Here is a 25,530-nt window from a genome sequence, read left to right on the forward strand (position 1 = left end):
CACCTTAAGCTGCTCAAACACATTATTAGACAGTCGCATCTCTGCTAATTGACTCACAAACCGGATGATGTCAGTGTGGAATGACATCATCACGAGCTCGACACTAATCACGTCCGAGGCTCCTGCGCTGGTGTCTGGGAGGCCGGTCGGGATTGGCGGCGTGCACAATAGATGATGTCATCCATCTCCCTTGGCGCTGGCCCAGTTGTGCCACAGGGCATTCATTGCCCGCATGAGTGATGAACTGCGCTAATGGTGACGCCGTGAGATCTGACGGCGGCTGACAAAGGAAGAACGGGAGAAGAAAGGAAGAGGAGCGAGAGACAAAGGAGAGCTGGAGAGAGAGAGTTTCCCCCAGGCCGTCCTTTGAGCTGTTTGTAGCTGGTCGGGGTGCAAACACTTGCCAGAACATTCCGTGTAGAAACTCTGAGGCGAGGAATATTCTGGTTATGAATCACAGAACAGACAGGCCCCCACAGGCCTTTTTGTCAGGTAAGACTCCTGCCAGGGAATCAGTGTGTGAGATGGAGCAGACGGTGAGTGTGATTGGCTCAAAACACACGTGAACACACACTGCTTGTCTGTACAACTGTCGTTTGTCATGGGAAGTATAGGATTGACTGAATCTTACCACAGCCATTCTCTCTCTCTCTCTCTCTCTCTCTCTCTGTCTCTCTCTCTCTCTCTCTCTCTCTCTCTCTCTCTCTCTCTCTCTCTCTCTCTCTCTCTCTCTCTCTCTCTCTCTCTCTCTCACATCTGAGGTGATGGAGATGGAACGGTTGGGCAGAGAAAACCCATCTGTCACCCCAGCAACGGGAAAGGGAGGGAGGGATATAGAGAGGGAGAAGACAGAGAGCACAGGCCTGTCAGTCACGCTGCCTGCTGGAGTCTCTGGGTGAGGAGTGAGAGGCTGGAAGGGGACGATCGATCGGCAGCCAAAGACAGAATATATACATTAGGGTTTATTAACCTCCACTGTTAAATCAAAGCCATGAACTGGAACGGAGCCCAAACGTATCGTCCATATCCGTCCATTTTCTACTCCTTATCCGTGTCTGTCTGTACCGTGACATTCCTGCAGTAAATTCTGGCTCCTCACGGTCGGATGGGCCTGGAACATCTCCCCAGAGGAGCGTCCAGGAGCTGTTCAATGTTCCAAACTCCTCCGATGGCTCCTTTCCGCTCTGCTGGTGCCACTCTCAGCTCCCTTTATGCTTCAGTCTACAGGTGGGAAGCACTTACAACACATTTGAATGTTACTTAAGCGCTATAGAACATAAGCACACATTTATTATATTTCTTTTAGGTACAGTCCAGGAGAGCATGTAGGTGTATCACAGAAGAAAGCTGTGAGGTAAAGGACGACTGGGATTCAGTGTGCTGAGAGGAGAGAAAGAGGCAAAGATTAATAGCCATAGAAAGTAAAAAGATCTCAGCACTTTGAGCCAACCTGCCCGTCTGCATGGAGGATATACTGTGTGTGTGTGTGTGTGTGTGTGTGTGTGTGTGTGTGTGTGTGTGTGTGTGTGTGTGTGTGTGTGTGTGTGTGTGTGTGTGTGTGTGTGTGTGTGTGTGTGTGTGTGTGTGTGTGAGAGAGGGAGGGAACAAAGACCACACACACCACACTGTGACCCCCAGCTTTACATGAGCAATGACCCTGAGCGGCTTTTCAGACCGTAGCTCTTCTCCTCTCTGCACCTCTATCAAACACATGAGCGACGCCTCCATATGCTGCCCGTCTGTCTCACCTTCATCCACCACAAAGATAATTGATTGCTCGTTAAATCAAGTTGATAAATTTAATCTGTAATCCATAAGGTGCGACTCTGAATGTTATTCTTATCCCTTCTTCTTGGCGTAAAGCTGTAACATTTAGTAATAAACTCCTGCCCTCACAGAGACGTGCAGTATGTACAGTATACTCGGGTTGCCGTGGAAGATACAGGGACGCAATAAACAAAGCAGTCGGCACGGATCCACCATGACCTCGTGTGAACCGATCCTTCTCGTAGCCTCTCTCTGCATCTCCGTGTCGACGTGTCGGGCACGACCTCGTCAGAGCTGCTGGAATAAAACAAGCGCGCCCTGAAATCACTGTATTCAAACGGAAAACTACAAAAGAGATTCATGAGGCTGTTTGACAAACTGAGTCTACACATCTTTTCCCTGTAGTCCTACTAAATATTGCAGCCGCTTTAGATCAGAGCAGCGCGTGTGCGTCTGCAAGCATCAACGGAAAGATCAAATAATCTCTTTTATCTGGAAAAACTGAATGAGTTTAATATGAGAGAATGGCTGTATTTTTAAAGGGATTTCATATTTCATATATATTAGATACATATCATTATTAAAGCTAGGGGAATAGGAAGTTCATGGTGTTGTTGATCATTCAAGGTCAATCTGATATTTCACCACTGTCCACAGAGGAAACTCAGCATTATGTCCTTGAGCGGAGAGCACATGGCCTTCTCTGTGTCTGTGTGTCGGCGTAATCCCCTAAACCCCGCTGAGCCCAGAGCAACAGAGGGCGAGAGGCAGAAGCCTGTAACCCTCTGGAGGAGCTCCGTCCCGGGCAGACTGAACACAAACAGACCCCTTCACCCCGGGAGTCCCACAGCAGACAGGGGCAGCGAGGGATGGAAGGAGATCAATTCCTTCAATAAGGCAAATCTGGGCTTTAAACCCCAGTGTGTGTGTGGGTGATTGGCATCTGGGTACATGATGTACATGACGGTGACGCAATGATTCTAACTTCCAGTTGCAACACAGCGAGGATAAGTGCTATGTGGGAGTCTATTAATGGATGCATGTCATCACCGCCTCCGATGGGTGATAATGACAGGTGGCAGCACGCACAGGTGAGGAAGGAGAACTCAAGATGATCCGCACACACACGCAACACACACTCAAAGATAGATAGAGGTGCAGTGAAGGTGGAAAACATGCATCGCCTTCAGCATCTGTATGTTTTACCTCCACATTCTCTGATTTTGACCAATTACTCCTGCCTTCTGTCTACACATGTGACAGACATGCTTGCAGCTTCCGTCTCACATCTAAGCCAACTAGAACTTGGAACGGTTTCTATGACGCCGGCACAAACATATATGAATAAATAATGAATCGCAAAAATAAAAAGTGATGCCCCCAAAAAAACAAATATACCCTAGATTTAGGAGAAACCACATGATGGGAAGAAAGTTTGGTCGCTGGAGTTTGGGAACTAATTTTCATAGCTTAGATGATGTCATCGCTCACTGTATATGTTTGTTCTCTCCAATACCAGCAGGACCAGCAACAACCTAGCACTTTATTATGGTTTTGTGGATTTCCTCCTCGAGACAATCCAACTAAAATGATGATGATGATGAAGATGATGATGAAATGACAGTCCCGCCTTCTCCATCTTTGTTCTGGACACACTTTGTGTTCGATCTCACATGCTGTGTCTCCTCTCTGCCGTCTTCACTACGTTCCAAATTCGACTGCCAGACGGGGGGTGGGGGTCTGTGGGCTGGGAGTGTCAGACCACCCTCCCTTTCCTCCTCAACAGCACAAAAGAGGACGCCTGTTTTGTCTCCGTATTCTGTTTGTCCTCCACTTCAGGGGGAGGAGGGGGTGACACTCAGGGTGGGTGGCACACAGCCGGAGCCATTTGCCCAAGGAGACAGAGAGGCGCCTGGGGGAAACGTTGACTGATTGTCCAAGTGGTCCAGAATCTGGCACTGTCATGAGCTCAGCACTGGACCAGCTCGTTACAGACAGCGAAGGTCTCACAGCTCTCACAGCCTCCCGACGCTTTTCAGATAGTCTGTCTCTCACTCATCCATTGGAAAATGATGCGTCCCTCCTGTTGCGAGTTTTGCTGAAGAGTTACTTCTTTAACATCCTCGTGGTTCATCACTTGTCCTCTTCAAGTCATTTCAGTAACGCTGGAATTAAACCCCAAAGCCCCTTGGACATGATTTATACTGGTAACAGAAGGCAAAGGGATTTTGATGTTGCTTTTGGTGAGAATTCAGTGGCATAAATAATGGCCGAGCTTCTGGCAAGTCATGTTTGACTCTGTGGGGAAGCTGAAGAAACTGAGTGGTTTGAGAAAAAAAGCAAGAGGGTGGGAGGGTGTGTGAGTGTGTATGTGCGTGTGTGTGTGTGTGTGAGGGGGGGTACTGTCTGAGGGGTGACGGAGCAACAGGAGAGCAGAAAAAGAGAAGAAAATAACAACCCTTTTGCTCTTTGGAGGAACGTTTTGGAGGAATGGGGTCAGACTGCAGCCATTAAAGAGACATCAGAGTGGGCACTCGTACTGTGTGACAACTTTGTGATGGGGTAATTACGCAAGGTCACTTCCACTGCTGCCAGCTACCTTTTTGTCCCTGCACACACTGTGTGTCTGGGCCTGAGCCCGATTCAGAGGCGTTTGCGTCAGCATGTTAAAGCAAAATGGATTTATGGCTTTGCTTTATTGCCCCTGGGACCAATATATTTACAGAGGTGATGCTGGTTTGTTCGGTTCCGTTTCTAAACTGCGTACGGTTTTACCAGCAGTGCTCTGTCATGTTGTTCCCCTCACCCAAGCACCAAGCAACAGCTTTTGATGAAAGTGCAATGTGGGTGTGATACACTGCGTGCAAATGATCTGCAGTGGGGAAAAAAAGTTGCTGTGACTGTGCACACATTCACTCGCTGGTGCTGCTGCAGCTCCTTCCAGTGTTAATGTGGGGCTGCGAGTGAAGCGTGGGGAGTTTGAGTGATGCCAAACACGCCAGTGCCACAGCTTATTCTGCTGTTCTAGAGAAGCTGTTTAGAAGCATGTGAGCGTCCGTCTCACGTGTGCAAGCGCCACAACGCGGCTCTGTTGTGTAATCATCGCCTCTTGCTTCAATGCAACGGCCTACACACACACACACGCACACACACAGTCACAAACACGCAAGGGGAACTAACCTGAGAGCCTGGTTAAGAAAGACGAAGGCTACTGACAAAAATCCTGTATGTGTGTTTGGGGGAGGGGGGGCTGCTTGAGATTTGTGTGAGAGAGAGAGAGAGAGAGAGAGAGAGAGAGAGAGAGAGAGCTTTCCTTTACCTCAATGTCAGATTCATTCCTCCCGTCACCTAGAATACGCAGACGTCAAAGCTCCAGGGACACAAACACATAAACACACACATACATAGCCCCTCATAGCCTGACAATGCATCTATCCACTTAATTATTCCACTGTCTCTCTCTCTCTCTCTGCCTCTCTCTCTGCCTCTCTCTCTTCCTTTAACCTGTGCCTCAGCCTTGCAAAAAGCAACAAAGTGACAGAAGCAGCCAGTAGAAGACAAAGAGTCATCCTACCTTCCTCTAACCCGTCCCTCCAACATGTCATCTTTGCTCAGTCGGGAGCTTTGGCCGCTCTCTCGTTGTTGCATTTTAAATTAGATTAACAGTATTAATTAAGTCGGCCTCAATGGCAACACGGCCCGGCTCGGCTGCTCTGTGCCAGCGTCTCATTTGCATATTCAGAGCTGGCCTTTCATTCAGGGGTCATGGTTGGAGAGTGTCACTCAGGCTGCTGTAATGGAAGAGGCTGCGCCAGGGGATTGCAAATGAAGAGCGCTCTTATTGTGTCATCTAAATGTAATCTGCCTGTGAATGTTTGGATAACCTCGCTGGTGTGGAGGCCAGGAGCAATGGGATGAATCATTAGGTGGCCGAGGAACATTTGTCAGTTTTATGTTGGATTCCTGTTTGGCTTTGAAGCTGATATGTGCTTGGATTCAGAACCCCGTCGGTGAAACTCGCTGTCTGCAGTTTTCACTGGCTAACTGGTGACAGATCAACAATTCCTGTCAAGTCAGCAAATATTTCCTTTTTATTGTCAAATACACAGAAGCCAACCATTGTCTTGTTTGATTGTGAGTTATTGTGTTTGTATTTGCTTTAGCTAAAGCTGGTAATATAACAAAGAAAAATCTATAAGTCCTGTAAAATGAGAGACTGACTGAAACTGCTGTGTGTGTGTGTGTGTGTGTGTGTGTGTATGTGTGTGTGTGTGTGTGTGTGTGTCTGAGAGAGAGAGAGAGAGAGAGAGAGAGAGAGAGAGAGAGAGAGAGAGAGAGAGAGAGAGAGAACGGAGAGAGGGAGAGAGCGCGAGATAGGAGGGAGAGAAAGTAGCATCAAACCCGCAGATAGTCAAAATACTAGTGCCGGAATTTGGTCAATTTGGCTTTCGAAATAAGAGCTTTACTTTGTATTTATTCACCAAATAATTTCTGCAAATCTGTTTTAAATGCTTTGGAAGTACGGGACTTTTGTGTGGAGCTCTGACCAGCCCTTGTTGCTGTTGATGTCTGAGATTTGTGTATGCTTTTCTTTTATTTACGTTTCTCAAAAGCCAAAGCATCCCAGACCCAGACTTCAGATAAGAATTCAGTCTAGTGTATGCTTAAACTCAGCATATATCATGGAAAAGAATCGGCAGAATCCTCATCATAAGTATATCTATCTGACTAGCAGATATAGACTTTTTACATTTTGTTTTCATTTGCATATAGTAGAGTTATTGAGCAAGCCTGTAGGTTTTTGTTCCCCATTTGACAAGGATATCCACGGCATAACGACAGGAAAAGCAGCTGCAACACTTGGTCCGTGTGTGTTTTATTTTGAAGTCCAATAACGGAAAGTGTAACGTGCCGTCCGCTTGACGGCCGTGTGAGTAGTTCCCGGCGCTCTCCTCTCCTCTCCACTTGCTTCGAGGGCTCGTGGATGCGTCGTATCGTCCGCCGGGTCTCCGTGGTGCAGAACAGGACGTCGTGACGCCGCCGGGGACGCACCTTTCACCGGCATCAGCTCGGAATCTTCTCCCCTCCTCTTCTGGGCTCCGCCGCTCACGGGAGGAACACCTGCTCGCCGCCGGGACGTTCCCCTGCATATCAACAGACATTTGCCTACGCTCCTGGGTTCCGCTTGTACTTCAGCCAACCGGCGTCTTGTGGTCGTTGATGAATTTGGGAATATCGGTGGTTTTGTTGACATTTTCACCTCGGATACACGTCAGAGCGGCGATGGGAATCATCGTGTAGTGCCGGTAAGTAGCCTCGTTAAATCAAGATTTACGCTACTACAACCGTATTAGCTTTTTGATATTACACTCACGCCCTCGGTGTGTGTGAGTGTGTGTGTTTGCGTGGCGCGTATGTGTGTGTGTTTCTTGAGCTGGAGAAAGACAGAAGTCACCCACTAATACTCACACTGTCCCCACTACGGGAAGCCGCCGTGTCGTGGAGGTTTAAACTTGCTAACAATGGTGCCACCGGTTTGTTGTGGTTGGTGTGGCTCCACTGTGTTTCACTCTGATGGGGATGAAAGCATCATAATTGTGCGGTGCGTGAGTCAGCGGTGTGTGTGCGGAGGAAAGGGCGTGTGACGACGGGCTGCTTCTTTACAAATTACACCACGAATTACTCAGGTATATACGCTATTAAATACTGGACTGTAACTTGTATCTTTATCTCCCTTTGTTATTTGTGAATGTGCAGTTATCGTGCTGCTGCTCTCTAATCACCACCTGTGTAATGATTAAACCTGAGAGGAGAGAGAGCTGCTGACTTATTTCCTGTCTCTCTCTCGCTCTTCCTGTCTGTATCCCATTTTATGAGAATCTTTAAAATTGTTTATACTTTGTTAAAAGTGATGGACAGGCGGGAGTGTCTGCAGTCATCCAATGCATCAGTTTAAGCATCAAAATGGAGATGAGATCCAGCAGCCTGTCACCTTCTCATCACCACATAGGATGTTATCTCTCAGGTGCAGGTGTGTGAGAGTAAGAAAGCAGTCAGATGGGGAGGAATTCTATCACCCCCCCACCCCCCACACACACACACACATACACACACATTCACACACACACACAGCTTGGGAGTGGGTCGTTACATTTGTGGAACCTCCTTTCTCAGCATGGAACTTGGGGAGCTCCTCTCATCTCCTACCCAAACACATATGCCTGGCTTTGTCTCTCTCTTTACCCCCCTCCTCTCTCTCTCTCTCTCTCTCTCTCTTTGTAATGCCAGCCTGGGTAATGTGTGTATTTGCTTGCTCTCACCTTCACTGGCAGTTTGTGCCTGTGTGTGCCCAGAGGGGTGAAAAACAAACATTTTTTTTGTGTTCTCTGAAGCACTTGTGGAATGAGAGGTTCTCGTGTGAAATCCTGGAACGCCATAGATTCTTTAACTCTCGGCAGTCTCGCCTTTCTCTCCAGGATCAACACAGACTCTCGCTCTCTCTCTCCTTCCTGTCACTTTGTCCCAACGTTCAAGGCCCTTCACAGAGCTACACTCCCTCCTGTCTGTGTTAAACCCATAAAGCCTCGCTGCCCTGGGCTATACGGCGGCGCTGAGTTGAACAGACAGCTCGCTGTAGCTGTACAGTAGATAAGGGCCGTACACGCATGAGTCATCACAGGTCTGACAGAAGTCGGCAGGAACAAATCTCGCAGGCACGGAACGGAGATTACGGCACATGTTCTTCCCAATTCAGGCCGGGTCTGCGGAGAATAACAGGTGTTCTGTTAATGAGGGCATCGTTGAGGGTGACGTGAGATAAAGAGGTTGGTTCCCGGAGAGTGAGGTCAGCTCTGTGTGTGTGTGTGAGAGAGAGAGAGAGGGAGAGAGAGCAGGGTCTGTCTGGAGCAGGTCGACTAGGAGGTAAACACAGTGGCTGTTCGTCTGGAAGCTACGACAGCTTTATCACCACCACAAGGTTTATGGCCGCTTGTGTATGGGGGAAGGGGTTAATGTATGTTTGCGTGTGTGTGTGTCTGTGTGTGTGTGTGTGTGTGTGTGTGTTTGCATGCATGTCCTCTCAGGTAGCATAGATCACACGCTATGCCGCCGTCTGCCGTGACAGGATTCCACTATCGCCTTGTGACACACCAGTCAAAACAAGAAGTCACCGCTGACAGGTCGGTCTGTGTGGGACAATGAATTCCTGTTTACACTGCGATTGTCACAAAACATTGTGCAAAAAAAACAGAAAACATTCTTCATATGTCCTTATAAAAGATGGATGGATGATGGTGTCAAGGAAGAATGCCGATTTTCCCTTTTTGTTCTGCTGAAGCGAAGGCATTTCTCAACAGAAGGAAGAACAGTGGAAGAAACAAATATGTAAACTACAAAATGGAGTAATGGTGACGGGGAGCTCACGCCTCCTCTCACACATTCCATGCCGTTCCCATTCCCCAGTCTTATCTAATTATTCCTCCTTTATGTCAGGAATTCCCAAAAGCGTCCTTCTTCACCCCCGTCACTGTCAGGCACGTGTGATTTGTTTTTTCTTCGCCGTCCCGCAAATAGCTCCTCTGGGCTGTCGGGGGGGCTTTGATTGAACACAGTGAAGGCCCCCCCGCGGACCTGACAGGCCTGCGGATCGTCCTCGGTTACGCCCACCAGCTTTGCCATTGACCCCGGGGGGGCGATGGGAGTGATCCGGCTGATGGACCGGAGCGGGCGGCATTCACATGTGGATTCACTCACTTGCTCGCCCGCTCCGTCAGAGAGAGAGAGAGAGAGAGAGAGAGAGAGAGAGAGTGACAAGGGATTTTGATCGAATAAAACGAACAAGTGGGGCTGTCACAGTCGGGACTCAACAGGCATCTAATTACCTCCCAACAGGAGGATGGACTCCATGGCAACGCTCTGCATCCTCCAGTATTGGGCCTGAGCTCCTGACTCCACATGGCCTCGCCTGCTGCCACATGGCACCCATAGGTGGTATGTGTGTGTGTATGGATCGGCCCGGGTCAAAGAAACAATGCAGGAGTATGATTAGATCCCTTTGGTTCGATCAACAAACCGCTGGAATACTTCCATAGGTTGATCAGCAGGCTTTAGCACTCAGCTCGTCTAATGATCCCTGTGTCATCGGCTCTATAGAAACCAGTACGGACCAACAAACCTCCTCATTATTGTCTTTTTTGTTGTCAACATGAGACAATGGGGCGTAATCTGCCTCGCTCGGATCAAAACCCACGAGGGGGCAAAGTTGCAAGGCCGCTAATTAGCGAGCCATGACGTCCATCAGCAGCGACACGCAGCGTAGCTCCCCGCCCGCCCGCCCGGCCGGTGGTCCTAATGAGCAGACAGATGTGTTTTAACAGGAGAGGAGACGTCCGCGATTAAATTAGTCATGTCTGATCATTAGATAGCACCTGTTGCCATCTGGCTCTCCCGTTCCTCTGTACGCTCCGGCTATTTCCGCGTGGATTTGATGGCGAGCAAAGTGTGTGTAGGAGAGACGATTGCCTCTTTAAACAGCACTTTGTTAAGGACTGAGACAAACTCACTCCCGTCCCGTTGTGTCGAACAAAGCGCCGCGCCAAGATCGGTTGCGAATCAGAATAGTATGAATAATGCATGATTGTTTTTACAGTATACCTATTGTGTACGAGGCGTTCAGGGCTCTTAAAGCGAGGCGTTCAGGGCTCTTAAAGCTCAGACGTACCCATTCACTCGGTTCCAATTATCTCCAGGTAACGCCGCAGACTGCATAGAGCCATCAACACGGGGTTTATAGAGCTCCAATTCACTGTAGAGCACCGCTTGGTCCTCTTCAATTCAGACATGAAGTGGTTTGAAAGTGGAGTCAGTGGATAATGGCTCTTAACCTTTGGGTGTGTGTGAGTCGGTCTCTAAAGCACAGACTTTGTGACAAGGTGACTCTTTAATTCATGCCCGATCTTGATTCCATCTAAATGTAAATTTTGATGTGAAGGCAGTAAAACTTTAGGGATTAAAAGTACGTCTCATGTAGCATAAATAGTCCTGACCTCTCTCTCTCTCTCTCTCTCTCTCTCTCTCTCTCTCTCTCTCTCTCTCTCTCTCTCTCTCTCTCTCTCTCTCTCTCTCTCTCTCTCTCTCTCTCTCTCTCTCTCTCTCTCTCTCTCTCTCTCTCTCTCTCTCTCTCTCTCTCTCTCTCTCTCTCTCTCGTCAGACTGACAGATGTTTGAATTTGCAGCGGGGAATGATTTCATTTGGACTTAGGTGCTGTAACTCTCTCCCAGCCCAAGTCAGAAAGCCAAACATCTACATCCACACGTGGTGTCCAAACTCGCTCTGGAATGAGGACGCGCACACACACACACACAGACACACAGACACACAGACGCATGTACAGGGCGTGTTCACGGTAGAGAATTCCCAAAGATGCCTTTTTTTTCCCATTGGGATTAAGGAAACTGCTTGGGCGTGGAACAGGTGCCGGATTGTTTCTCTGACCCCGCTCGGATGCTGTAGAGGAATTCCAATAAAGGGATTCTGGGAGTGTGTATCCCTGTTTAGCCCCGAGTGTGATTCTCGACTGTGTATCAGAAGCGGAGGCCTGGGTGTGGAGCTGGATGCCTGGACGGTAACTCGACACTATGTTTGGCTGCCTTGTGGGTGCAAGTGTGCATGCGGTTTTTTCCTTCAAGACACAATGAACTCATTTGTTTTTAGATCCACCCTCCCTCCCCCTCCGCACACACACACAAACACACACCATCACACACACACCATTAACCAACAATAGTCCTCTGGCAGTATTTTGTTTGAAAGTGTGCACCGTGACATATGTGCGGCATTTTTCACTCCTTCTTGTCGGAGGTGCCGGGGCGTCACCGGGCCGTTTGTCAGCCAGCTTGGCTCTCGCCGCCGTGCGTCGGTATTCAGTCCGGACGCCAATGAGCTTCTGTGGTCCTGAAGAGAGACTGGGGATGATGGTCGGGGCAGGAAGCCAAAAAGCCTCCCATGCCAGGAGCTCCCACAGGGAGAGCAGGCTGCTGCAGGGCCATCTGACGGGTTTCACTGGAGGGGAGGGCGGGGAGAGAGATTAAGGAGAGGAGGAGAGGAATGGAGGGTGGGGGCATGTGGAAGGGGAATGGGTGGAGGCTTGAGTCAGAGGCAGGATGACAAAGTGGTGTTTACCCCGAGACGTGTTAAATTTAAAGACTTCAAAGGACAGAGTGGAAGATTTAGGCCAGAGCAGTCCGACTCACCAAGGCCCCGAAAAAACGGTGTCAAGCACCTAAAAATACAGAAAAAAAGGAGGATCCTCTTTTTTCGTCCCACGGCCTTTAAATAGACGAAGCGCTGGATATTTGTAACGTGTTAATGGAGCAAAGCGCGCAGGTCCTAAAATTAGAAACAAAAGCGTGAGAGAATGTCGATTTCTCACCCAGCGGAGGAGGGGAGGGGACGGGAGTCACATGATGGAGTCACGCTAAGGAACAGAGGCTTCATGAGTCTGGCAGCAGGAGAGGAGAGTTTTAACATTCAGATCGTCTAGACTTGACTCGTCTGGGGGAGGGGGGGGCTGATAAACTTCTCACCCCCACCTTTATTTACCCTTTAATGATGCAAACCTTTTCTCTCCACCTTCAAATCCCTGTAATCATAGCTAAACGTTGCCGTAGCATACATGCATATTTGATGTTATGTTCACTCATCACAGCGTAAAGAAGATTCACTCAATTGCATCCAAACAGTTCTAAGCCAGGTTCTGGTGCTGGAACCGTTCAGATTGGCCCTCTCGATCTGGGTTCCCCACTAATTCAATCAGATGCCATTCTTGCTGATTTGAATCTATTCTAATGATCATAAAGTCTGCGTGGTATAGACTCGGGACTCCATTCTGTTTGTATCTGAGATTGGGTTCTAGAACTCAACCCTGCGTCGCTTCTGCCAGATTTTGCCTCTTCACAGTTTTTTAAAGGACAAAGTAAAGATCTATCCTTGAGTCCGGGGCGAAGAATCGGCGCATCATCACAGCGACGACCCCTGTGTGACTCTGAGGCGCAACAAAGCAGCGACTGTACTCCGTGTGCCGGCCTCCAAGGAGCCTTAAGTCTTCACCCTTTGACCTTTGACACCTTTAATGTCGGGGTCAGACGGCGGTTTGATTTGCTCTGAGTAATCCTCTTCATGCAAAAAGGAGAGACGCCGCCTGCGCCACTTACCACTGCCGATTGTCCACCGTCGTTAACCCCTAAACTCCTGAGAGGTAGAATGAATTGCTGGCAGCTGTGTCACCAATTCCCGACACACACAGATACACACACACACAGGAAGGTGTGAGTAAATACTAAATAATGAGGAAACCGGTTTCAGGCCGAGAAGGTGATAGCTAACGGATAAAGGGGATTAACGGAGAATCCCAAAGCTGCTTAACAGCTTGGACATGACAAGAATGCCTTTGTCTCACCAGCACCCATAGCTACACACTGCGCACCCAACACACGTGCACGTGTACATGCTTAGCCCAGGCTGTCCGGGCTGCTGATAGAGACCGGCGTGACTCCTCAGACAGTGGCATCCTGTTAATCACAAGAGAACAAAGCAGGCGGATCCCCTGATGGCAACGATAACAGCCTGACAGAATTAAGAGACAACACACACACACACACACACAGACACACACCCTGAACAATGACACTCTCCCAGCTGTCTAGACAGAGTGCAAGGCCTCTGCTGGCTGGCTGTCGGAGACCTCAGGAGGGATTAGCGCACACGCGGCTACACTCACCTGTCCGCCGCTCCTCCGCTCTTTTCCCCCCAGGGAGTCGTCCCTGTCCACGCCGCACTGATGTAACGTGACAGGCGCGCAGGGGAGAGCCGGGTCTGTCGTGAGGTATGGAAACAAGATATACATAGAGGACAGCTGTGTGTGACATCTTGTTCATACTGTAAAGGAAAGAAGGACCAAGTTATAGGTTAACGTCTGCTATAAAACCGTGCATTTGATTTAAAAGGGAACAAAGCAGAGCAGCTGCACTTCCCTTGTTTGCATATATTCAAAACATTTCCACTGGTCGTCTCTGACCTTAAAGTGCAAACAAGGCCACCGAGTGTTATCTACAGACACTTAAGTCGTCTGTCAAGAGAGGCACAGCTCTGTAGAGGAGTTTGGCACAGGCAGAGAGCATCACCTGAGAGCGACGCCACTGTGACGAAACGGTGAATCAGAGCCAGAGGAACGCTGGAGGGAGATGAGGAACGATGAAGCAGATGAGGAATGATTGGTTAGAATAATAAAGAGAATAAATAAAGGAGAGTGTATACGATAATGTGCGACGGAGGAGCTGGTTGACAGTGTGAGCACGTAACCGCCTGAGCAAACTGCTTCTCCCTTAATCTCACACACACAGAGGCGTGGGCCCGTTTTAGGTATGCGTGCGATGCATCATAGATTAACTCCTAGATTTAGTCACAGACCTCTGGAGCCCCAGCGGACTCTGTCTCGTTGCCGGGCCTGTCGCAGAGGATGCGCTCGCCGTAAAAAGTTCTGGTTGTGCCTCAGCGCTCGATCCGATGTATCGCTCCATCTTCACAGGCCAATTCCAGTCAGTAGCTGCCAATTGTGATCCAATCTATTTTAGGTCAGTGCAAGGACACACCGGGCTTGTCCTTTTGCAACCTCATCAAGACGGTGGCCATCGCTTTTACACAAAAACAACCCAGGCGACAGATTTTAGTCGTTTAGTGTTTCCTGCTTCCAACTGTGATGCAACTGCGTAAAATATACAATTGAAAATCAGTTGACACAGTTATTTGTCCCCATGTGCAGCAGGGCATGTGTAGAATGTGTGTAGAGGCATGGGAGGGGTGTAAACGCAGCCTGCGCCCGCCTCGGATGGGAATCATGGCAGATTGTTGCAGTAGGTCATAATCTACTCCGGTCAAGCTTCAGTAATTAGACCGTGACGGTTCAATCAGAGCGGCCTGGCTGTTGTCTCCACGGTTAAATGCCTCTTTTGTCTCACGCGTTAATGTCAGCGTGTCTCCGCGGTGTGTTTGGGAGAGAGACACGGTCGCCCTCTCTCCGAAGAGGAGACAACAACATGTCAGCACTCTTTAACCACAACATATATCCAGAGAGCGATGGCTGTGGCTGTGGAAGTGGGAAGGGAGGCAGTAAAGAAGCCTCAGAGCCACACTATACCCATCCCCCAACCTCCAGTGTGTGTGTGTGTGTGTGTGTGTGTGTGTGTGTGTGTGTGTGTGTGTGTGTGTGTGTGTGTGTGTGTGTGTGTGTGTGTGTGTGTGTGTGTGTGTGTGGTAGGTAGGTGTGTAGGTGTGTGTGTAGGTGTGTACATGGAGAATAACGGAAAGATGAACCGTTCGCACAGGAAACTGAAGACGTGAGCCGGGGTCCTTACACGGCGGTGTGTATTTGACCTTTCACCCCCGGGACTTGTGACACCGGTTCACCAAGGTTGCTGACAGAGGACGATGGCGGGGGGCGGCAGGGGGGGTTTGTGTGAAGGTCACGGCAGGATGAAAAGGATTCCAGGGAAGCTGCACCACTCGGGTGTTTCCTCCACTCACTTTGAAACCTGGATCAAGGCAAGGAATGGATTTCTATCAGACGTTGCGCTCGGTTCAGCTTAATGAGATTTAAACAGGTACAAATGGGTAACAGGCTGAGATTATGCAATTGTAAATCAATTTGTATGAAGGCGTGTGAACATCTTAGCCGTCTACGCCATCTGTGGAAGCCTCCGCTCACCGGCCTCACGCTGGGATTACGCAACACGTCGTGTTTGCACAGGGAGCACAGTGGAACCCTTTAGATGAATCGCAGGAAGGACAAACTGTAAATACTGAAGGACTCTGATAGTAGCTGTACATTTTCCAACCACTGTCTTGTTAGTTTTCCGTGCGTGCAAGTGTGTCAACGTTGTCGAAGATGTTAAGAGAAGTGGAAAGCAGTTTTATTTATTGTTTTTGTTGGCACCTTTTGAAGTTTCTCCCCTTGAAGTTGTCGTGTTATTTCCGGAAGTTGTGATCTATTTATAACAACGGAGAACAGTTGTAGTCGAGCTCGGTCTTGTGTCTGATTGAGTACAAGAAGAGGAAGGTGCTTGTTTCCTGTGTGTGTGTGTGTGTGTGTGTGTGTGTGTGTGTGTGTGTGTGTGTGTGTGTGTGTGTGTGTGTGTGGCAACAGTAGGAACACAGTGGAATCCATTCTTAAGGCGCTTTAGCTAATTGATAATATAAGAAACTAAAACCTGGCACCGGATCAGACATGGAACAATTACTGCAATATAGAAAATACTAATCCAGCTCTGCTGATTTAATTCTATTTTGTCTGCATTGCTACATTGATAATAGCTTGTTTATTGTGGCCTCTGGTGAAATGTAGATGGATTTATCAGCGAGTATCAACATGTCGACGCGTTCTCTCTCTCTCTCCCTGTAGTGTTTCTACTCCAGCGTACATTAAGTGCTCCTCTCCTCTCCTCTCCTTTCCTTTCCTCTCCTCTCCTCTCCAGCTGCCTTCGAGTCCATTGAGGGAAGGGGCGCGTTGAATTTTTAAAGCGTGCAACCCGACGCATTCGCTAAGAGGAAGACAGCGGCGGGCGGAGAGGGTGGCCGCGAGATGGCTCACAGGCAGCAACGGTCTCCACGGTGACAAGAATGACCCACATTCCCCCTCTCTGTCTCGTTGTTGTGGAGGACAGGGGGGGGGGGAGTGGGGGCGGGCAGGGGGCAGCTGTTAGGAGGGGGGGGGGTTCTGTCTCCCACGACAACGGCGGCGGGTCATCGCTGGGTTGGAATGGAGTGTTACAGTGGAGAATGGGAGAGGAGAAGGGTACGGTGCACTGAGAGGATGAAGAGGAGGAGGAGGGAGGGGGGGTGCGTCTGACAATACAGGCTGATAGGCTTACAGGTCTGAATGAGGCGCTTCAATCCAGCCGACATCATCGCCTCCTGCTCCTGTATGTGCTGATGCTGTATTCTCTCTCTCTCTCTCTCTCTCTCTCTCTCTCTCTCTCTCTCTCTCTCTCTCTCTCTCTGTGTATTCCAGTCAGGAATGCCCCAGACTGTGTGCTCAGGCACCATGTTCACCACTCCCACTGGCTTCAGCCCCCATCTAGCCTGCGCTGAGCCTGGGGAGGAGGAGGAAGAGGAGGCCCCGCAGGAGGGCCCGGGGCCCGGCGCTACCCTCCCCGACGGGCCCAACATCACCTCTGCCTCCCTGGACACCCTCATCCAGAACCTGGTGCCCACAGCCGATTACTACCCCGAGGTAAATGGGCCCAACACAAAGTGAGCTGTGACAGTGCAGCACATGTGTGTCTGTGTGTGTTTGTGTGTGTGACTTAGCTTAGTGAGATCACATTTCCTGTGATTACAGGCGCCTGCAGTGTTTGTGTGTGTGTTTGTGTGTGTGTGTAGAGTGGCAGCCAGTGACTTCTTCTCTCCTTTGACAGAAAGCCTATGTGTTTACCTTCTTGCTGAGTGCCCGTCTGTTCATCGCCCCGCCGGAGCTGCTGGCCAGGGTGTGTGAGCTGTGCATCAAGCAGCAGCAGCTGGATCAGAGCCCGCTCGATACGGTCAGCGCTGCGACACACACTAATATATGCACGTACACACACCACAGACGGACTGAATTTCATTTTATTCCCCTGTAAAACTGACAAACTCTCTAGCCGCCTCTAAATCACATCTCTTAAATGTCACATCGCAGGCAAAAGTGCGCAAGTTTGGCCCCAAGATCCTGCAGCTGCTGACAGAGTGGACGGAGACGTTCCCCTCCGACTTCAGGGAGGAGAAGATGGTGGGACACCTTAAAGACTTCATCCACAGGATAGCTCCATGTGACGAGGTACACTGGCAAACAGGAGCTGCAGCCATGTCTCACACACACACACACACACACACTTCTTTTCTAGCAATCTCGCTGTGCATCCGTTTCTACAGCATAACAGCGTGCGATGCTCCTTAGAGAAGAAGACGCTTTTGATCCAGCCATTCGTTTTTTTGCCATTATAGCCTTTATAAGCCGTAGTGCAGTGAGGAAAGCTCTGATGGGGAAAGAAATTCAATTACCATCACTACCGCCACTGTGCTGAGGTGAACAAGTCAGCGTGTCAGTGCAGGGTGAGTAGCTACAGCACCGCGTTACACAACCTCGCTTTGCAGAGGAGAGAGGGAGGGAGGGAGGGAGAGAGGGGGAAGGAGAGAGGGAGGGAGAGTTTTAGCCTGGAGAAAGAGGCAGATGAGAAGGGAGGGATGTGAGAGGAGTGGTGTATCTGCAGCCTCAAGGGAAAAGGGAGATGGATGGAGAAAAGGGGGCACAGAGAGCAGAAGGGGAAGAAAGAGGAGTGGGAGAGGAGGAGGAGGAGGAAGAGGGTGTTGGAGCTGGACTGGAAGAGTAGGAAAAATAGGAAGGAGGTAAAAGGGAGGAGAGACAGTGGGGAAGGGCAGGTGGTGATGAATGTGCTGCTATTTACAGCTGACTGTGTTTGTGTGTGTGTGTGTGAGTGTGTGTGCGCTCATACATGCCGTAGCTCTGGGTCATTTGTGAAACAGGCTGATCTGCTGGCCCGTACGAGCGGCCATCTGCAGGGAGGGACGGGGGCACGCGTGACCTCTGTTCTGTAAAAACCTGTGAGCTTTGGCTACATGTTTGTGGACAACACGTGAAATCAGGGATCACTACCATCCAGTATGAATAAGAACCACAGCTCTTTGTTATTGGAATAAATGATCACAATAAGAAATGGAGCCAGTTTGGTCGCCCAGTAATTCGCTCACTCTAACAGCATGTTGCAATGTATCCTAGTTACTATGACGATACTTACTCACATTGTGTCTCATTAGAAGCTGGTCATAATTAAACTCTTATAAATATATTTAACAACTTTAAGGCAAACAGTTCTGAGTAATTTAAAGGAATTTGGATTAATTGGATTCACATTAGTAACACATAATTAATTGAGTGAAACGTGCATGAAACAATCTTAGAATTTAGAAGTTATGACACAAAATCCATGATATTAACCCTTTACTTTCTTTTAAGGTGTGTCACTTTTAATTTCCGTTAAAATCTCTCTTTATTATAAATGTGTTTGGGATCATTTTATACAGATTTCCCTCAAATGTGTCGTGATAGATTAGATCTCTTTAAAACCTGAAGTCTAACTCTGACCTCTGGGCTGGTCCAGGACTACTGGAAGACCCTGAACCAGGTGCTGCAGAAGCTGAGCCAGCGTCTGGCCCTGGTGAGCCAGGGGGAGGAGAGCATCGTCAAGGTCTCCCTCAACGCCTCCTCCATCTCTGACAAGCTGGTGGCCTTCAAGTCCAAGCCGCCGCCCATCCAGAAGGACATGCTCTCCATCTGCAACGACCCGTACACACTGGCACAGCAGCTGACACACGTGGAGCTGGTGAGGAGACGACCCGGACACACGGGGGAGAGAGGATGCTCGGGTTAGGCAGAGGTCAGGGGCAGGAGATGATAAAGAGGATGGATGGGGGGAGGAGGAGGAGGAGGGAGATGTGAGAGAGAATAGGCTGACAATGGTGTGTGTGTGGGGGGGGTGGAGAGGTGATGTAGTCCGAGTCAAGGACATAAACATGAAGTAAGAGACATCAAAGTGTGATGGAGGAAGCTCAGAAGAGATACGACAGCAAAACTGCAAAAAGTTTGAATCTGTAGCATTTTGCGGCTCTTAATTAAGTATTTATTTGATTATTACTCCTCAGCCGATACGATGCCATCTGGTCTGTGTGTGTGTGTGTGTCTGTGTGTGTGTGGAGAGGAGAGGAGAGGAAAGAACAAAAGCCGTAATGCTTTAAATGCAGCGGAACCCACAGGGACAAAGGGTCTCTGCTCTGGCCCTCACATTGCATGCATGGTGCCTTCAGTCCATTCATGTGTGTGCTGATGTGAGCACGTGTATCTGGGGGTGGTTTTGTTTGAGAGTGTGTGTGTGTGTGTGTGTGTGTGTGTGTGTGTGTGTGTGTGTGTGTGTGTGTGTGTGTGTGTGTTTAGAGCCTGCCTGAGTAAGCTTGTACCCTCATCTGAGCGGTGACATCACTCCAGAAGTCAGTGATGTGCCTGAGGCTCCAAACAAAGGGGATAAAACCACTCTGGATATATGTGACCTGACAGCTTCACACTCTGCCGGACACACACACACACACACACACACACACACAAGCAGTGAGAGAGAGGCAAAGAAAGAAATGTACAATGTGCTTAATCTGGACTCAAGTATTCCTGTTTTGAGTCTATTTCCTGTTCAGGTTGTGTATTCTGTGTGTTTTATTTTTATTTCCTGTATCATGGGAGGATAGGGAAGGGTTGAGTCATTCTTATTTTTACTACACGTGTGTTTGTGTGTGTGTGTGTGTTTGTGTGTGACTGTGAATAAAGTCTCGAGTGTCACGTTGAGGAAATATGATTCCAGTGAGTCACATCAGTGAGTCATTACTTCCTTTATTGATTGCCTTCCATTACCAAAATGAAAGAATCATTAATGTAAGTACCCTGACGTACCCCAACCCACCAACAACCCCACCCTGCCCCCACCCCCCACCCCCAACCCTGACATGTGTGTGTGATACGCCTGTGTGTGTCTGTTCCAGGAACATCTGGGCCACATCGGGCCGGAGGAGTTTGTCCAAGCCTTTGTTCAGAAGGACCCACTGGATGGAACGCAGGTAAAAACAAATCAAGTCTATATTTTGGTTGGTTGATAAAAATGGTTTGAAAAGAGGAAGTCAGTCTGAGCGATCCAGGAAACAAGATGCAATTGGAGAACGTTACGGTAATTCTAGTCAAAAGACCCCTGGTATAATGCCTGGGTGGGGGGGTTGGTTGGTTGTGTTTAATCGGGAATAGCTTCTTTTAGGGGTCAAGCAAAGGTCAACGGGCGGAACAAGGAACAAGGGAAAAAAATCAAAGACACGATCACACACACTGCAACATTGTAGCGTGACGAGCTGTAACTGAACCGTGTTTGTGACTCGTCTGCTTTCTCTTTCTCTCTCCATCGCTCCTTGGCTGTGGTTTCTTCTCGTCTGGCTTCTCTGTCTTTCACTTCTCTCTTCTCCTTCTGTCCTTCCCCTATGGTTTTTCCCGCGGCTCTCCATCGATCGTGTTATTTCCACTCTGTCTTGTCATTCACACTCGCGCAGGGGGGTCTGCCTGAAGATAGGAGGCTAATTAGGATCAGGAAAACTCCCAGTGGTTGCATCTCTGACACTCAATTTTCTCTCTCTCTCTCTCTCTCTCTCTCTCTCTCTCCCTCTCTGTGTGTGTGTTTCCAGCCATGCTTCGGTGACCAGAAGAAAACCTCCAACCTGGAAGCGTACGTCAGGTGGTTCAACAGGCTGTGTTACCTGGTCGCCACTGAGATCTGCATGGTGAGTGTGGAGGAGCCGGCGAAGCACCGCGGGTCCACATTTAGACTTCAGAGGCAGGCAGCGAATTGAAAGAGACTCATTAGACCAAACATGGAGTGTGTGTGTGTGAGAGTGACGCTCGTACACACTGCAGGAGCGCTTCTCCTGTCCACTAAATAGGCCAAGCTTTGATGAAACCCACTTGACTCAAAATATACACGGATACGGAGCAGCAGAGGAAGGATACGCAGACTTAATTATATTAGAAATGGATCGTGCCAGAGAGAAGAAACGTCATAAGGCTGTATAAACGGTGGACCTTCTGTTTGTTGTGTCTGTCTCGCTGGAATCCACGCCTCCATCTACACATTTGCACGATGGTTTTATCTACTTGTTGTGGTTTGATCTGTGTAATTTGCAAATTGCAGACAGTAGCAGGTGCAGTGTTTACAGTCACAAAGACAAACCTGAGTGTACTGTGAGGAGACAGATAGGTAATGGCAGAGTGTTACTGTCCCCTAGTGGATACTTTATGCTACTGCAGTCCCGGCTGCTGCAACCACGATTGGGCCTCTGTGTGTGTTTAACATTCAAGGGTCGCATTTTAAACTGTCTCGTCTGTGCAGCCGGCGAAGAAGAAGCAGAGAGCCCAGGTGATCGAGTTCTTCATCGACGTCGCCAGGGAGTGTTTCAACATCGGAAACTTCAACTCCCTCATGGCCATCATCTGTAAGTCTTCAGTCATGTGAAATCTGAGCTATGACTGCACCGAAACCCTCTCATGCCTGACCATGTGTTAAGAGATGGAATCCGTTTATTTGTCCTGTAGCTGGCATGAACATGAGTCCCGTGTCGCGGCTGAAGAAGACTTGGGGTAAAGCCAAGACGGCCAAGTTCTTCATCCTTGAGGTAAACACAGCGCGGCCATTCATCCGCTGACTGACAGTTACACGATGGTAAAGAGCTCCGTTCACAGCATGTTGCCTGTTTGCTCTGACAGCATCAGATGGATCCTACCGGAAACTTTTACAACTACAGAACGGCCCTGAGGGGGGCCGCCCATCGCTCTCGGACTGCCAACAGCAACAGAGAAAGGGTGAGGGGGGGCTCGGCACCACATCTCTGCTATTCCACTGAAAACACGCTGGCACAGATTCAGCCATTCCTTGTTCTCCTCACGTCAACACTTCCTTCATCGTCCTGCCTGTTTTTCTTCCTCAGATTGTGATCCCGTTCTTCAGTCTGCTGATTAAAGACATTTACTTCCTGAACGAAGGATGTGCCAATCGGCTGCCGAACGGCCACGTCAACTTTGAGGTGAGGTCGACATTTCCTTCGCCTCCTGTCCGGATCCTCGTTTGCACCGTCGCAGAAAAAACATTTACTCAGTGTAAATGTTTGTTGTTTTCTCAGAAATTTGTGGAGCTGGCCCGGCAGGTCGGGGAGTTCATGACATGGAAACAGGTGGAGTGTCCATTTGAGCAGGATCGGGCCATCCTACACTACCTCCACACTGCCCCCATCTTCAGTGAGGATGGTGAGACCTTTGTTGATGTTTCCACTGTACATTCAAACCTTATCTACACACATTTTGGTAATCTTTGCCCTTTACTTGTCTCAGGCCTCTACCTTGCGTCCTATGAGAGTGAGAGTCCAGAGAACCAGGTAGAGAAGGACAGATGGAAAGCACTCAGGTGAGAGAATCACAGCATGGGGTCAAATCCATCATCAAAGTCGACTTACACTCCTTTTCTACCCTCTGCAAGCTTTTAACGTGTGTTTTCCTCACCAGGTCTAATGTTTTGGGGAAGACATGAATCCGGAGCGAGGGAGAAACTTCTGTGTGATCCTGTTGCACTAAAAAAAAGAAACGAACTGTGAAGGAACCAAGCTGGTACTTAGGTGTTTTTTTCTACAAAGAAGCGACGAAGACGAAACGACGATGAACGGGATTCATCGAGGAAAAGTCTCGGAGGGAAAAAAAACAAAATCAAAAAGACTCAACGAAAACAAACAAAAAACAAAGACAAATAACAGAAACCGGAGCAAAATGCCTTTGCAGTATATAAACTATCAGTGATTAGGTGCCGTCTGTGGGAGAGGGATACAACCTGTCCATCCTCTGTGTTGATGTGCGTTTGCTCTGTGAACGTGTTTACTACCATAACGAGTACAGTTACAGGGAAAACCACTTTATAAGATGAAATTGCTACTGATTGCTATTGTTTTTGTATTTGCTCCTTAAGTCGCTCATGATCTCTGCTCCCCTCCCTCTCTCATCCAAAGCCTCGTCTAGCTATTTTTCCCTCCCCCTTGAATCGTATTGTACTGTATGGAAACTTAAAAATGGCGTGAAGGGCGCTGGCTAGCCCGCATCAGCTGTCAAGATTTTGTAGGTCCACTGAAGGAAAGGCAATGACATAAGCGGTTTACCAGTTCATCTCATTCTAATTTATCTCATGTTTTAATTTCCTGCTCTGTGTGTGTGTGTCTGACGGGTTCGTCTTGCATTAGAAACCCATCCAAACCCAGATGTGGGTCATCTCTCTCTCTCTCCTCTTCTTTGTTTTGTTATTTATTGTATCTTATTTTGTAAAGTGGGAGGATTATACAGTTTGGAAAAGTGTTTACTCTCCTTAAATGTGTCGTGCCATTAATGTAACAGAACTACAGCATAGCTAAGCAGCCACAGTGGGATTCCGGGCCGGGTCAGGACGTGTACAGGTGGTGTGTGTGGGTGTGTGTCTCCCCCTCCCTCACTTCTTCCTGCTCTTCAGGAAGTTTTCTCTGACTGACGTTCAGTTGTCTAATATATTTATGGAGATTTCTGTGCTGACAGATGTATAGTTTTTAATTCCACCCTTTCTTTACTGGATATGAAGTTGAATGGCATGAGACGACGGCGGGGTGTTTCTAAAGGGGCATTATGAGAATTCACCTCGGAAAAAAGACGAAGATAAGACTCAGCACAGTCTGTAGTGATGTCATCACTCTGTGATATAACACATCAACAAGCATCGGTTGTAATCTGTGGAAGGACAATGTAGAAATGGAGAAATGTTACCAGAGGGTAACTTGTGCCATATGATTCTCTGGTTGTCATGACAATTCAGGTTTCTCTGACTTGTTGACTTGAAATGTGTCGTTTATTGTTTTGTGGGATTGTCGATGAGCTTTGTTTTTGTTTGTTTGTTGTTTGTTGTTTTGTTTTTTTGGGGGGGGGGGCAGTTTTGCTGTGATAAGGGCGGGTGGGAGAGGGGGATTATGGGAAAGGGACTGTACTTACAAGCTTTTCCAGAAACGGTCTTACTCAGTTTGCTATAATTGATTGATGTCAGTGTTTCCTCCTAAGAAGCACCCCTCTCTCTCTCTCTTGATAACATGCTTGATTTGTTGACTCTTCCTCCTCATTTGTTACTGATAAACTTGCTTTTCCTGTATCACATTCCCCCAGACAATAAGTTAAGACTGTAGAAACCCAGAGATGTGATGTCAGACCTCCTATTCCAGGTGATGACGTTTTAATAAAACATTGCCCATGTTGAAGACGTGTGTTTTCAATGATGCACATTTAAGATGATATGTTGAATAATATCATACATTATGTAAATATAAGTGATTTGGAACTATGAAACTAAACTAAACTCATTCAGCAGCAGAGGTTGGATTGTTGCCATAAGTGGAAGCTCAATCAATCAATCACTGCACCTTTAGAAATACAGCAACTGGTTTAACTCCTCTGTAATGCAAGAGACAGGGATCTAAAGGTGCTATTAACCTGAAAAGTAAAGCAATGATATTTATAGCGCGCACGCAAATATTGACTTGTCTCTTGTTTTGACTGAAACTCTCTGATTCCTTTTGATTGCAGATTTATTCTATGAAAATGAGGCACCATTTATATTTCATTTAACAAACTACTGTTGTTACATTCAGCGTAACAAGCTTCCTGAATCTAATCAAGGCTATTGTTTAAAAGACGGGGGTCTTCTATTATGACCGGCGCCGCTTTTACAGTTTTTACGGTAATGGCTTAGCGAGGAAACCGCAGAGACCAATTGCATGCGAGTTAAGCCATCCCAGGTGATACTACTCAAGCCAATCAGGTTTGTGCCTTTTGGCGGGAAAAATTGTGACGCTCCACGCAGACAGGTGACGTCTACGGTAATGGTTCAGCGAGGAAAAACTCAGAGACCAATTGCATGCGAGTTAAGCATCCCACGTGATACTACTCAAGCCAATCAGGTTTGTGCCTTTTGGCGGGAAAAATTGTGACGCTCAACGCAGACAGGTGACGTCTACGGTAATGGTTCCGCGAGGAAAAACTCAGAGACCAATTGCATGCGAGTTAAGCCATCCCACGTGATACTACTC

At 48.4% G+C, this 25,530-nt stretch overlaps 1 protein-coding gene across 1 annotated transcript; it reads left to right on the plus strand.

Annotated features, from left to right (window-relative positions):
* Window positions 1-6,704: 6,704 nt before the first annotated feature.
* LOC143011982 (ras-GEF domain-containing family member 1C-like) lies at window positions 6,705-24,702 on the plus strand. The gene is made up of 14 exons (XM_076165005.1): window positions 6,705-7,073; window positions 16,829-17,050; window positions 17,235-17,357; window positions 17,492-17,629; window positions 18,972-19,193; window positions 20,398-20,472; window positions 21,082-21,177; window positions 21,783-21,885; window positions 21,986-22,065; window positions 22,157-22,252; window positions 22,378-22,473; window positions 22,570-22,693; window positions 22,778-22,850; window positions 22,949-24,702. Exons 2-14 carry the CDS (start codon window positions 16,835-16,837, stop codon window positions 22,971-22,973), a joined length of 1,467 nt encoding a protein of 488 aa, XP_076021120.1. The 5' UTR covers window positions 6,705-7,073; window positions 16,829-16,834; the 3' UTR covers window positions 22,974-24,702.
* The last annotated feature ends 828 nt before the right edge of the window (window positions 24,703-25,530 follow it).

This window comes from Genypterus blacodes, unplaced genomic scaffold (genome assembly GCF_046128005.1).
Source record: "Genypterus blacodes isolate CSIRO-AG114 ecotype Tasmania unplaced genomic scaffold, CSIRO-AGI_Gbla_v1 ptg000139l_1, whole genome shotgun sequence".
Lineage (NCBI taxonomy): Eukaryota > Metazoa > Chordata > Actinopteri > Ophidiiformes > Ophidiidae > Genypterus > Genypterus blacodes.